This window comes from Phaethon lepturus, unplaced genomic scaffold (assembly GCF_000687285.1).
Source record: "Phaethon lepturus isolate BGI_N335 unplaced genomic scaffold, ASM68728v1 scaffold53981, whole genome shotgun sequence".
NCBI classification, from domain to species: Eukaryota; Metazoa; Chordata; class Aves; order Phaethontiformes; family Phaethontidae; genus Phaethon; species Phaethon lepturus.
In genome coordinates this window covers 1-13924 of record NW_010520923.1, presented here as the reverse complement: position 1 = coordinate 13924, position 13924 = coordinate 1, and the positions used below count along the sequence as shown (strand labels likewise).

Here is a 13924-nt window from a genome sequence, read left to right as displayed (position 1 = left end):
AAAGAGACAATGGGTTGGACAGGATGAGAGACAGTGATCTCGAAGTCTTCCTTATAACTATTAATACCCTAATCTTAGAATCAAATGCACTATGTTCTGAAATGGGCAGCTTTAAAGCATTGCTCTGTAAAATCATGCAAATCAGTACAACTAGTCAAAGATAAAATCTGAACAGGAAAGAGAAGCTGCAAGAAGAGTGGAGCTTCAACATAAAAAAATAATCAGACCTTTTGGTTTACTCATTCTATTTGCTGTATCCTGCAGGTGGCTTTTTCTGAACATAATGCAGATGATGAGGATGGCAATGGTACAGGTCTCATCATTCGAGATATCACTGATACCCTGGAAAATGCCACCGATGGTCTCCTTGCTGTGGCACACACAAGTGGCAGAGCCGGGTATGTTTAAAGGATGCAGAAGTATTGATGCTTAGGTTGCTAAGTAGGTAGTTATGTTAATGTGATCCGTGTGTGTTCTGGGAAACAGCTTCTGAATTTATTTGCGCATGACAGGCCTGTTTCTAGGCTGTCTTTTTTTGCGGCATGTAGCATTGGTCGTGGTCAGCAAAGTGTCTTAAAAGAGCTCATGTGTCTTCAGGAGTGCCTGAAGGCCTGTCAAGCTGATTGGCACTTGAAATTTGATTTGCTGAGGCTTTTCTGTCTATTCAACAAAAAAGCACATACTTTTAGGCATTCAGGTCCCTGTTCAGTCTATATACATTACTAATAAACAAACCAAGGTGTATAGTTTTATCTCCAGTTTCAGTACTACTCTTGCTAATATTATGCTAAGCATAGCTGAAGGGAAGGCATTCTTTTGTGTGGCATCAGATTCTTGTGAAAACCCATTTAGTTGCTAACATCCAGAGTGAGATATGGACCAACTTGGGATCCTTTATTTCCAGAGACACAATGTTAGGAGTTTCCCTCCTGCATGATTTCCATATACTATTTTGCTGATCTTGGCCTGGCAAAACGGGATATTTTGCTCTCATACATGCTATCTGTATAAGCTGCAATAAGAGATTCTTCATGTGCCTTTAGGAAGGCACTTTTCTTCTTCTTCTAAAGACCAGTTGGTTTGAACTTTTGACTGGCTTGACCTTATTAGGTATTAAGATTTGAGATACTAAACTTGAAATTATTAGTAATACTGTTGATGAATTCTCCTGCATGTTGTTTATCTTTGGGTCATGTTTTAGAGAGACACAGGCAGCTCTGGATCCTGGCTTACCTATTTGTCAAGTATCACAGCCAAATGAGTTAAACTGTGCAGAACCTATCCCACCAGTTCATATAAATGATGCCAACAAATCTAGTGAAATAGAAAATGTTGCTGTGGAACTTCATACTGCACAACCTAGTGCTCCAGAAGACCCTGTGTCAGTGATTGACTCCATCTTGAATGAGAACAACACTGGAAACCAAAATGATCCTTTACTGGACAGGTATTAACTTGTTGCTGGAAACTGTTATGCTGTTGCCTTCTTCTGGGATCTGGTCAAAGTTTTAGAGGATGTGTTCAGCAAAACATAGTGAATTAGCTTTTTAAATGTCGTTGATCATAGAATCATAGGGTCTTTGGGTTGAAAGGGACCTTTTAAGGTCATGAAATTTAGTTGATGAACTGAATTTTCTGCCCCTTTGTTCGTAAGTCTTGAAAAAGACACTAAAATCAGGGCAAGTTCATCTGTCACATTTCTGCTAATGAGTGTGCCTGACCTCTGATGTGTCAGTCTGAGGATTTGTGAGGTCAGTCTGTCACATCAGCCCTTCTGTCACCAACTGCTGGCGCTGGCAAGTGCTGCAAACAGCAGATCGAGGTTAATGATTTCAGGAGGGCAGCATGTGCTGCTGTGTTTCTGAGAACTGGATATGGGTTTGTATCGGTGGTAGTCTGATGTTGTTTCGCTGTTGCTTTGTTTCTGTGTCCTTCATTTTTGCAAAGGTCCATTCCCCTTGTGCACTGTCAGATCAGACTCCCCTGGGACCAAAATCGTGTGGGCTGTGGTTTCACACTCAGCAGCACTGCTGCTTAAGCAGTTCCCAGCTCTGCTCTTCGCCTGAGCTTTATCAGTGCCATCATTCGTGTGGCTGCAGGGTGAACTGGATCAAGGAACAAACTTCAGTTCTTTCTCCTGTCAGCTCTTCTGCTGTGGTTAACTACAGGGGGAAGTACTGAGGTGACATGCCCCCAGCACTCAGTGTAATCTGAAGGCCCTGTAATATCTTACCTCATTGGCACTGCAAAATGTGGGGCAATGCCTTGGAACTGCCTGTTGCTTGTAGCTCAGTATTCCAGCACAGGAGGTAGCTTTGCAGCGCAGCGGGAAGTTTCGTACTGACGCCATGCGTGCAGCATCCTTTCCGCATCATTCACTGTCCCTTGTATCCTGCCCGCTGTCCTTGGAAGGGTGTACAGTTTGGCAACAATCTGATGTTTCAAAATAGGTCATGTTTCTTCAGATCCAGATTATTTCCAGCCCTTTGCTTATCATTTATTGTCCCCAGGTGAACGCCATCAGACCTTAGCTCAAACAGATATTGGTATATAGGCTGGGATCTGAGAACATTCAAAGGTACTAAAATGAAGGAGGAAGTAGGTATGGAAGGAGGAACTGCTTTTTGATGTGGTAGCTATTATTATACTTGCTGTTCAGATAGTCTTCCTTGTACCTGTCCTTCAAAGAGTTGGACCGTGAAAGATGATACAGGAATGCAGCTTCATTCCTTTGGCAATAAGCTGTTCTGGGTTGTGAGCAACCCTGTCTGGCTCTCGCCTTTCCCCACAGCTGTAATAACTGAGAGGTTAGCAGATCTTTTCTAAGAGTTTTTCCTGCCTTGTGGTGCGAAAGAAGGCCCTAACTGCCGACTGTTTCTTGCAGTGCTATATCATTTTGTCTTTTTAGAGAGGAAATTCAGGATTTTCTTAATTGCATTGATGCCAGCCTTGAAGAGCTTCAAGCAATGTTATCTGGGAAGCAGTATAACTTTGGTTCTGAAGCTTTCAGCGATGTAAGTTTTTTTTCACTTTTTCTGATTTCTGAAAAATACCTATATAGGTTGCATTATGAAACTTTACTGGTTTATTCCATGTTGTAATGGGCAGGAGGGGGGCAAAATCCTGAAAAGCAAATAGTTATGGATAGAATGATACATAGTCATTCTAGGAGTCTAACAAGGTAACGCTGAGGGCCTTTTTCAGTTCATATACTATTTTTGTTACACGTAACTCAAGAAAAAAAAAAAGGAAAAAATTTGACTCTGTTCTGCTTCTTCAGCCTATGTCACATATCATCACATCTTGATTATGTGTTTGATTATGCATTATGATATGGAATGAAACTCAGCCATATACCTGGAATCACCAGGAAATAATGGTGTCCTTTTCCTTCACCTTTGACCTCAGTTTACTGCCACAGGTTGAAAGTATATTGCTGTAGGCCTGTGGAGGAGCCACCTTTCCTGTGCTTCAGTGGATGGAGAGTGTGCTGGATCCTGCTGTCCTTTCAGGAGCTCTCTGAAGTTTTAAGAACCTTATAATATGACGTATGGTCTGGTTTTATTTTCAGACATTTAACCCTGAGCTGCCAGCCTTGGATATGAGCTTGATGGAAACTTCCCCTGGTATGGAAAATGTAAGAGTAAGAGTTGCTTCTATGATGGGGAGGGTTAATATGATGTTGAGAGCTAAATTTTGACTGATGCAGTTTGAGGGTAGGGACTGACTTGATAGCACAGGATGAAACTGGACTTACTGTTGTCAGTTATCACTGTTGGCATATATGAATTTAAGAGGGTTCTAAAGATAATTTCAAGCCTTAAGTTCCTAGCTGCAGTAATACACTCAGTGGGCTGATTTAAACTGTCACTTTGCTTTGAGTAATGTGTTGTTTGCTTTCTCAATACACCTGAGAAGGTAAGGAAGAGTGAAACAAACTGGTGTCTGTTGAATCAGCTGTCTGTATTGAGGGATTTTTTTTTTTTCCTATCTGTTACTTCTGTACCTTCTGTTTAGAATGAGGAGGGTAGAAAATCTAATCTTTTTTTGGCCTAAGTGTGTGAGAACAGTTTCTTGGCTTGTTTTTTCTAGCCTCAGGGATTCCCATGGTGTTCTTTAGCCAAGTGATAACTAGGTCTAGGGTTATAGTTTGGATGAGATTGTGTGTCTTCAGTCTGTCAGAAGACTGAAGGAAAAACTACTAAATAAAAAATATAATGCAATATACTGTATTTATTCTGAACATTGCTGTATGGAATTTCCTCAGAGGACATACAGAAGTTCAGTGCAAATTTACTTCTCTCGGTCCAGTTCCTAAAATTGACTCCCGTTAAGGAAAAAAAAAGAAACAAACCTTGCAAGTGTCATTTATTTTGTAGTCCTGAAATAATATTTAAAATAGGACTTCCCAGTCACAAGAGCTTAGACCACAACTGGGGTAAAATGCAGCTGTGTTCAAGCAGTGCTTGCAAAACTTAATTGTATTGATGAAATCATGTTTAACAGTGTTATTCCAACAAGACAGACTATAATAAAGCTGCTGGTTTGGAAGGTAAAATGTCCTGGAATATTTGCTAGTCAAGAGCTTGTTTGGCTTTAGTAAGTTGTCTTTCACTGTGCCTTCTTCTGAGAGCTCCTGTTTGCTGGCTCTCTTATGCAAAACTGGACTCATTGGTCAACTGTTTCATTTCTCTTCCCTCCTCCTTTCACCCTTGATTTTGTTAGCCAGTCAATGAAGACTTGGATTTTGTTGTTAAGCATTCTGTCTTACTCTCTGTTCATTTTGCTTCAGATTGCAAGCTTGGCAGAGAGCACTGAAGATCTGGGAGCAAGTGAGAGAGAAACAGCGGGAAGCAAAGGTGGGCAGGAGGGAACACTGAGAGCTGTGACAGTTCCAAACTCATCCAAAACTGTGTGTTGAAATGGAATTTTTGTAGCCTGTAATATGGTTTATCTCCTCCTTTGGTCTGGGCTTAAATTTTTTGTGAGGACTGGAATGTTTCATTCATCTAATCTTAAGAGGCCCCATCCTATGCCCCATGTTGGTGTTTACCATTTCCTTTTTCTTATCCATGACAGAGTGTCACAAACGGGAACAGAACTGCAAATGTCCTTGTGGAAGTATCTCCTATATGGGCTACGGCCCCCACAAATGCAGTGCTACTTACTGAACTACTTCAGTGCTGCCATTGCATGCTGTATGTGTTAGGGGCTTGAAGTGTGCTTCAGATACTGGTACTAACAGACACAGGAGCCTTAGCTCCCCCCTTGCAGCTGTGGATCTAGTCTGTCAGAGCTGTGTGGTTTGCTTTAGTGAAGCAAGTTTTGAAGCAGCCTCTCCAGTTTTCCTTGTCTTGAATAAGAGCCTTCATTTATGTGACACAGAAGCCTGGAGTTTAAACTGTTTGTTTTCCCTCAGATATGCAGCTGATACAGTACAGAGCCAATCCTCTGCTTTCATTATTTGAAGAATTACCTTCAAGTGAAGCTGCAGGGAAGATAGAGGATCCGAAAGACCTTTTGTTGCCCCCACTGGAGGAGAAACCTGCTCTTCATCCTCCCTCAGGCAGTGAAACTGTCTTGCCTCTAGCAGCTCCAGCAAACCAGGCTGAGCCTCTGGATGCTCTGGGAATGGGTGATCCACCTCTCCTCTCAGAAGATGGGAATGGAGAGTATAAACTGTTTCCACTCTTGCTCCTCAGTCCTGTTGCTAACTTCATAGAAGAGGCCTCTGAGATAGAAACTTCCTGAACTCACATAGAATCTGTAACTGGCTTAGTGGTGCGAAACAGACAACAAAGAAATGGCTCAGCAAGAAGTTTGACCTCTCCTCACCTGCTTCCTGGTTGTCATATTCTGTATAGACACAAGAACGTTCTCTTTCAAAGAGCACATCTGGAAAAACTGAACACAAGCTCGAAACAAGAGCTGGTGGGAATGAAGGCACTAGGCGGAGGGGAAGAGCAACCTCCCTGTAAACATACCACAACGTATTCTGTAACTTTTTATCCGATAGCCTTATTGCAAAAGGAAATCTGTTTGTATCCTGTTTGTAAAGTTTGGCTGAGTTTTGTTTTTGGTTTTGTTTTTTTGTTTGGTTTTTGGGTTTTTTTATTAGCTGGATAGTAATGTGGTGTGTAATATTTTAAACATGGGTTTTACTCTTTCTGAGGGCCTGTTTCAATAAGTGGCTTGTCTACTGTTTGGAATTAAGATTTATTTATTTTTTTTTTAATTTTTTTTTTAATTTGAGATTTCTTTTTTGATAGTTTGTGGCTACAATTGTTTGCATCTGCTTAGGTCACTTTCGTACTCCTAGATTTGCTCCTAGGTACAGGGAACATTTTTTCCTATGGAAAATTACATTTTAACTGTGGGATATTACTTTTTAACATGCTAACACACATCCATTGCCACGGATTGTAGGTGTTCTGGTAGGAAGTGCTTGCCACCCTGCGTAATGCTATTTTTCATGCACATTGCATGGCAGTTCTAGGGTAACTTGTACCTAGCTCACAGGTCATGTGTACTCAGAAATTTTGAGTAGAACTGATTCACATCTAGCGAAGTCCAGCAACTGCCCTTAAAATGGGCAGGAGGAGTCATGAGGTAACCTGCATTGACATAAGACCTTACATTAAGATTTCTCTTCTGCTTGCAGTAGCTACTTGTTTACCTGACCCTATATGAACACTAGACTTCTTCCTGCATTTTCTGCTTGTGGGATCTTAAGCTAAATTGACTACATGCATGCGAGTCCCTTGACCCTGAATTACAAAAATGTGTGTCTGCTTAATCAAAAAATCATTCCCCAAAATTCCTTCCTACACTTTTCCTAACTTCTTTGAGCAGCTGTAGTGTAGACATCGGCCCTGGTGTCAGTGGAATAGTAACTTCTCCTTCACTGCTACCAAGTTTGTAGCAGACTACCACTAGCCCACATAAACCTGAAATTTGCTTAGATGATACAAAACTGTTGGGGCTAGAAGAGGCCTGGAGGCAAGTAGAAAACCGGTTGTATAATATCACATGATATTTGCTACCGGCACAACTACCTGAAATTTCTTTTTCGGTTTTAGGACTTCAGGCTACCTACAGGCTTTGTTCTCTCCAAAGTTTCTGAACAAATAAGTTTTGAGTTCTTTTGTATTCAAGGATCCAAGTGAATCTGATATTCTAAAGCCTAGTAGATAATGCATGTTATCTATGGTGGCCTTGCTTAATTGGATTTGTGCTTCATTGTCAAATTTTTTGAGTTGCAGAGGAGGATCTTGCTACTGAGTGTGTGTGTATATGTGTAATGCCTCCACAGTGCCATTTTATTCCCATGCTTCTGTAACTGTTCTTTACCTTGTGACCCTTCATGTTTGTATCTTTTGAATTGCCTTTTGTCCAGTACGTCTTACTCTATTCTTTATTTTGCTTACTTCTTGAGACAAAGGGCTGAATAGTCTCAAGTTTTCATGAGGTAAAGGGAGAGGGGGAAAGAAGTGAATTGCATGTCTGTCTTTGATCTGCTTTTCTCAATTTCTTCCCAAACGCCTCAATTTTGCCAACAGTGAAAACAGTAAAAAATGGACTTTATGTGTTGTTTTGACAGCACAGTGCAGACAACAAAGTTCCTTGAGAGGCTAATCTGTAACTCTCCTGAAAAGGTTAGGCTGAAATGTAGTTCCTGTTATGGATTATTGTCATGTTCTTCCATCACGGTAGTCCTCTGATCTCAGTGCATCTCGCCGTGAGATATTTGATCTGATTGCATAATAGTTTTTTAATACACTTTCTCTCTTAAGAAGTTAAGAAAACAAGGCTTAAGCAAACTGCAAATAAAAACTTGTGCATCTGTGTCTGGCTTACGTACTGGTCTAGGAAAAGTGTTTTATTTGTGCAAGTTTCCTAAGAAAGATTGCAATGGGAAGGGGAAGGCTGAATAGCAAGAAAAACCCACATGCTGAAGTAATTAAACTCAAGAATTGCAAAACTGTTACTGTGCTTCTTGTACATTCTTTTTATGTGTGTTCCTGTGTGTGTCAATACTTCCCAGACCTGTTTACTGAATTTTCTAGAAAGGAGAGCTTTAATGCTCTCCAGGGGATCTCACTATGCAGCTGCTGCTGGTTCAAAAATAACTGAAATGCTAAGGTTAGCCTGGCACCTGGTTTCTCAGGCTGACAGCTCTGAAAGAAGGAAGTTTAGGTTTATTAACCCATATTCAACGTGCCATGGAATCAGAAGCTTGTGGGATTGGGACTGACAGTGTAGGGCCAGGTTGGCTTTGGGCATTTATTCATTGCTTGTATGCAGGTAGCTTGCTGGGAGCCAGCCTTCACATCTAAGCAGGGAGGGGACATGATATCAGGTGGGTTTTTTGTGAGCGGTCATGTACAGCTCAAAGTACTGCATTGGGTGCTAGTGAGGAGTGGACTTGTGGTGGAAAGCTCCCCGGTTGACAACTGAAAGTCGTAATGGATTCTGTGCTGTAAAATGGCAACTTCAGGAGCCGCTTCAGGAACCTGTTGTACAAACAGGTGCTGTTGAGAAGATGACCAGCGTGCCCCAAGCTCCGCAAAACAAATGCTACTGCTGTTTCAAAGGAGCGAGTATCCTCCAATCCTCTTCTGTTACTCAGAGGAGCAGAGGTATCCTCCGAGTAATATAAGAGGTCTATGTAAACATGTGAAGCCATGGGGAGTGATGAGTAAGATGAAAGACTGGATGAAAATGATGAAGACAAAGTTGATGGAAAACTCTGGATCCCCCCAGCAGCACTGACAAGGTCTAGCAATCATCCGTCCCCTTCAATAACCTGGAGCAGTCAATGGGGCTCTGTCCGAAAGTCCTGGAGGACGAAATGGCATTAAGTGGGTAAGAGTCCAGAAGTTTTGGGGATACTCAGTTCCTCTGTTACCTGTTGAAAAGATTAACAAAAACTTCTCATTAGTAGTTATCTTTGTTCCTAGAGCCAGCATATTTTCCTTCGTATGGGGGAACCACTAACCCCGCCATGTACAACAGCCTGCTGGTCAGGACTACTACACCACTGCAGTGTGGTGCAGAACAAGTTTTTGTTACCCATGACTACAGTTGCTTCACTATAATGCAAGTTTCCTTCCTCCTCCAGCACCAACGCGCATGGCTGCCACTTCTTGGTTTTACTGTGCTGTATCACGGTACCTGGGGACAGAAAAGTTGCTTTTCCTTGACTTCCATGTGCTGAGAATTTAAAGAACACACCCAGGCATGGCAAGCATAGTGCAAGAAAGGGTAACGTGCCCCCACATGTTCCTTTCATAATTATTTTTCATATTCTTTCAGACTAGCCCTCCCCACACGGACCATGTCAGCCTAGCTATTGATTTTTTCATCTCATATTGCTTTGTGCTTGCTAACACAGAGCTTTCCAGAATACGAGAAAAACTTAATTTGATCTGTTTCTCCTGGACTGCAGGATGCAACCTCATCCAGTCCATGCTCAAAATGTTTAGCTGTCCCCTAAAACAAGATCGCCATTTTGAAGAGCAGTACTGTGTTATCATAGTTCCCCAAAGCAGACGCAAGAGATTGCTACCAAGGGTCACCTTAGTGTACAGGTGTCTGTACTTGCATCATATAAAGGACAGGAGACTTCTCCTGCCACTGTGCCCCCAGCCAAAAAGGTAAATGTAAATATAAATATGTAAATGTATAAATATATGCACATCTTTCTCTTTGTCAAGCAGTTTGAGTTTTAGCTTCCCGGTTGGTACGTACCCTGCTAGTGGTAGGTTCCCTTATGACTTAGTCCAAGTCAGTTTGAGCTTCTGCCCTCCTGTCCAGCTGCCATGTTCCCCAGGAAGGAGCTTCATTAATTTGAACTTAACATGTTCCTTTCTCTTCCTTTTTTGAACCAAGAAGTACACGAACACTGCAACCTACACAAGCTTTTCCTGCTTCTCCCCATCCCAGTGACTGCAGGTTGGAGTTGCATCTCATGGAAAATTTCTGACGGAGGAATACAGGGCTACAAGGGAGGAGCACATGAAATGACGTCCCAAAATCTCTTGAATCTCTGTTGAACCTTTTTTTCAGCTTTATCAAGTAGAATATTTTCAGAAGCATTTAGACCTTAAGCTTGTTAGATGTGCTCTTTAATTACAGGTATAACTGCAAATATAGTAGATGGTAAGAAATTAATTGAACAAGATGATTCTGTAGGCCATGACTGATAAACAACTACAACATAGAAAGATTTTCTAACCAAATAAAGGCATGAAAATTGTGTGTAGTAAAATCACCAGCTTCAGGGGAACAGACATCAGAATGTTATAACCTGAAAAGAAGCAAATTCAAACCCATACCAATATCATTGTCATAATTACATCAATGCTAATAACAAGTAATCAAAAATAAATCACACCTCTATATACATATGTGCTTTTAAGCATCATTGTTTTGTAGTAATTTACCAAATTTTACCAAAAGTAATTTACCAATTACTCTAAGGTAAGAATATATGTTCAAAGCAAGCAATCACAGTGAAAGCAAAGACCTCAAAAGAAAAGGAAAAAGATGGTGTCAGAGCTCCCAGGGCTGTATACACAAATCCCCTGTTTCTAATGTGAAATTACGTAACAACCTAATGAAGCTGCCTACAAATGACAATATAGGTGGAGCTGTCTTTAAGCCATATATAAGACTATAAGAAATATTTTTCCCCCACATTTCCACTACTTCTGAATCAGATATGAAGCATCGATCACTCTGGTATCCTGTACAGATGCAAACGTTGGCTCACTATCATTAAAGCAGGGTTGTACTTTAGAACATGGTCTAGGATTTTGTTGATTGCGTTTAACTATTCTCGTTACTTACATTTGAGGACTGGATGTTGAATTTGGATGTAACAATAGCAAAGTGCTCATATCAATTTAGCCGAATACAATGAAGCAGAAGAGATTTCTGTCATTAGAAAAATTAAGAGCTGCAGAAGACAGAAAAAGGCATGTAAGATCTCTTGATGGTAATGTTTTAGTAAAGAACAGATACTTCTAGACAGGTCTAGTGCTCAATTATTTAATAATAAAGAGTAACTATAGCTAATATTACCTTTAATTAATACTAACACATCTCATTATAGTTAAGAAGTCACAATTTCATAGTCTCAGAGATTTGCTACTTTGATAAGTTCCTTTTTTCTCTCTAGGCATATAATTGTTTACCTGTTTCCAAAGTAGTCTATGGGGAAATGCAGGTGCATATGGCCCTAATCCATGTTTTTAATTGAATGCAATTAATCAATTCAGCCAAGCAGCTAAATTGCTATGTGAGAAAGGAGGATCAACGTGTGACATAGAGTGGGATGGTCAAACCAGTTGCCTGTAGCTCTTGGAAATTATTTTGTCTTCAGATTTGTATACCTAAATTCCCTACCTCTTAAATGGGATATAATGATACAGACCAGAATATTTCAGAAGGGACCTACAATGATCATCTGTCTCTCACTGGTAATGTAAAGATTTAGGCTGTTTCATGAATCTTAATTTAAAACACAGTGGTGAGCTTCATAGAAAAGCTGGTAAGAAAACGAATAGTAAGGCCCTTGGTTGTTTAGCTATGTAGAAGTATTCTCTCAGATCTTCTTGTGTATAATGTGCATGTTAAAACCTATTATTTAGAAAGCAATGCAAGGAGAAAAGAGGAAGAAATAGGTGCTCAGGAATAAAAAGAAACAAAGGAAAAAATTTTAAAGGGGAATTAAAAAATGTGGAATAGCAGGAAATATGAAATAGAGTAGAAGCAAGTCTTAAACTTTCCTCTTTTCATCCTCCCTTAGGACTTCTGTTCTGACCACACCTCTGACAGTCATCACTGAGACACTTCTTTTCTGAAAAAGAGGAAGGAATAAACCATCAGCAGCTGTCCTGTGTTCTTGTTGACGAAGTGAGGGAAGTGTTCCTGATTTACCCCCTGACTTAGAGAGAGCAGGTCTGTCCTACGTGAGAGGGAGAGGCTGTAGTGATGGGAAGGATGGTGAGAGCAGCCCTGCTTGTGAGTCGTCTTCTCTTCTGCAACGGTGAGTCTATGGAAAAGTCACCTGCTTGGGGCGGTTGCTTCCCTGGTACTGGTGTGCCCGTATGTGTTTGTACGGGGCTGGTTCTGTTTTGGGAATAGGAATACAGTGAAAAGGCCAACGTCTTTGCATGCTGTCAGCTCAGTGTTCAGTTGTTTCAAACCCAGTGGCCGTGGAGTGCTACAGTGCATGAAGGCTGTGGAAATGCTGCCTATGTACTTAGAGTACAAAGATCTCATATTCCACATTGTGACCGTTATTTCATGGAGCACAGCAAGCAGCCCAGCACGAAGGGTCTTGTTAGTCCTTGTGTTTCCAGGAAAGGGGAGGTTTGGAAACCAGGAGAAAAGGGTAAAGAAGCATCTATGGAAGCATAGGTCCAGCCCTAAGAGTGACAAAAATGTACTGGGGCAAAAGTCAATGGACCTCATTTTTATAGGAAAACTTCAAGAGTTTTAGACTTGTCTGATTGCTTAAATTCAGCTTAGTCTGAAAAAGCAGTGTCTTTCAGAAGAACAAGTGGGCAGTGGAGGAGAAAAAAACCCATACAAACTGTGGTTTGCTGTTAACATGCGGGGCTTTCCAAGAAAGCCCTGAGAGCCATGCTGGGTGGCAGGGGCAGGCGCCAGCTGTGACCGGGGAGCTGCTCAACCCGGGCTTGAGACAAACTCCTTCCCTCAGGTTTAAGTCATCTGTTAATTCTGATCCTGCGCTCTGCCTGCTTGTTCACTTGCTTGCAGGCGAGCACCAGGCAGAGCAGGAGAGCCAACTGCACGTGGCACGCGTCGGCGCCCCGGCAGTCGGCTGTCTCCCATCTGTCTTCCTCGTGCCACGTTGCTTTGTTGTTAGCCCATCCCTGAACAGACCGTCCCTCATCGTCTGCTGCCCGTGCTTTTGATTTGCTGGGTTCCACTTGCTGATGCTCTCGCCACTGCTTCATCACCCAGGAGCTGCCTTCACCATGATTGCTTTTTTTAAAAATTTTCTTTCTCCGTTCTTCCTGCAGCTCTTCTAGACCTGAGTGGCCTTGATGAGATCAATGGCATATGGAAGGGATCTACCATCTTGCCATGTGCCTATGTGCCTGTGAAGGACCTTGTGCAGCAAACGCTGACGTGGACTGTGGTACATGACCAGAGCTCTGGCACCGTCTTTCGGAGGGACAGCTCTGGCGACCATGTTCTCCTGTCCGAGTACAGGGACAGGGTCAGCGTCCTGAAGGATGCCCCAGGAAACGTTTCTCTCCACATCTTGAACCTGGAGGTCTCTGACAGGGGAACCTACACTTGCCAGGTCACCTGGAAAGCCAGCAACAACAGCCTGATAGCAAAAGAGATCACCACTAAAGTGGAGGTTGTTAAAGGTAAACCCAAGAAGGAAGCTGTGCAGGAGTGGAAGGCTTGGCTCAGGAAGGCTTTTAGGAATTGAATAGACCAGGTAGGCCGTGACCCCCCCGCTTGCAATGCAGAAGCATTTTGCTGAGCAATGTCAGACTCTGGCAAGTAGCAGCAAATAGGTCAGAGAGAGGAATTCTGCCTGTGGTGCTGCGCCCTGTGGTTTGGGGGCTGGCAGAGGATTTGTGGCCTCCTGCTTACCAGTTTGTCCCTGGCTCTACCTGTGTCCGATGGCTCAGTGTTTCCAAGGGACATGGACCAGAGGGGAAGTCCCTGTCATATTGCATTGCTTTTCTTCGACCAAGCTTCACCTGCCCATGCCCAATCTCCTTTTGCCTGGGCAGTGATGATTTACAGAGGAATGGAGATGGCATCAACCCAGCAGAGCAGGCCTTGGTGGGTGTAGGAGGTGTAATGGGTGGCATAGCTGGTAGAGGCACAGCTAAGCCAAGCTTAACCTGTGCAGAGAGGTGACGTGAGA

General features: G+C 42.2%; 2 protein-coding genes across 2 annotated transcripts in view; both read left to right on the top strand.

Moving 5' to 3' along the window:
• LOC104628828 (heat shock factor protein 3-like) overlaps positions 1 to 5751 on the top strand; it is a 12887-nt gene extending 7136 nt beyond the window's left edge. The window contains exons 7-12 of the mRNA XM_010297535.1: positions 265 to 398; positions 1202 to 1447; positions 2909 to 3014; positions 3572 to 3637; positions 4793 to 4859; positions 5420 to 5751. Coding sequence (XP_010295837.1) covers positions 265 to 398; positions 1202 to 1447; positions 2909 to 3014; positions 3572 to 3637; positions 4793 to 4859; positions 5420 to 5751 — 951 coding nt within the window. The remainder of the gene's footprint in view (positions 1 to 264; positions 399 to 1201; positions 1448 to 2908; positions 3015 to 3571; positions 3638 to 4792; positions 4860 to 5419) is intronic.
• A 6255-nt stretch (positions 5752 to 12006) lies between these two features.
• Positions 12007 to 13412, top strand: LOC104628827 (V-set and immunoglobulin domain-containing protein 4-like; the record flags this gene model as incomplete). Its single annotated transcript, XM_010297534.1, has 2 exons — positions 12007 to 12052; positions 13056 to 13412. Coding segments are annotated over exons 1-2 (403 nt in total), but the record flags the coding sequence as incomplete, so codon positions are not given.
• Between the last annotated feature and the right edge of the window lie 512 nt (positions 13413 to 13924).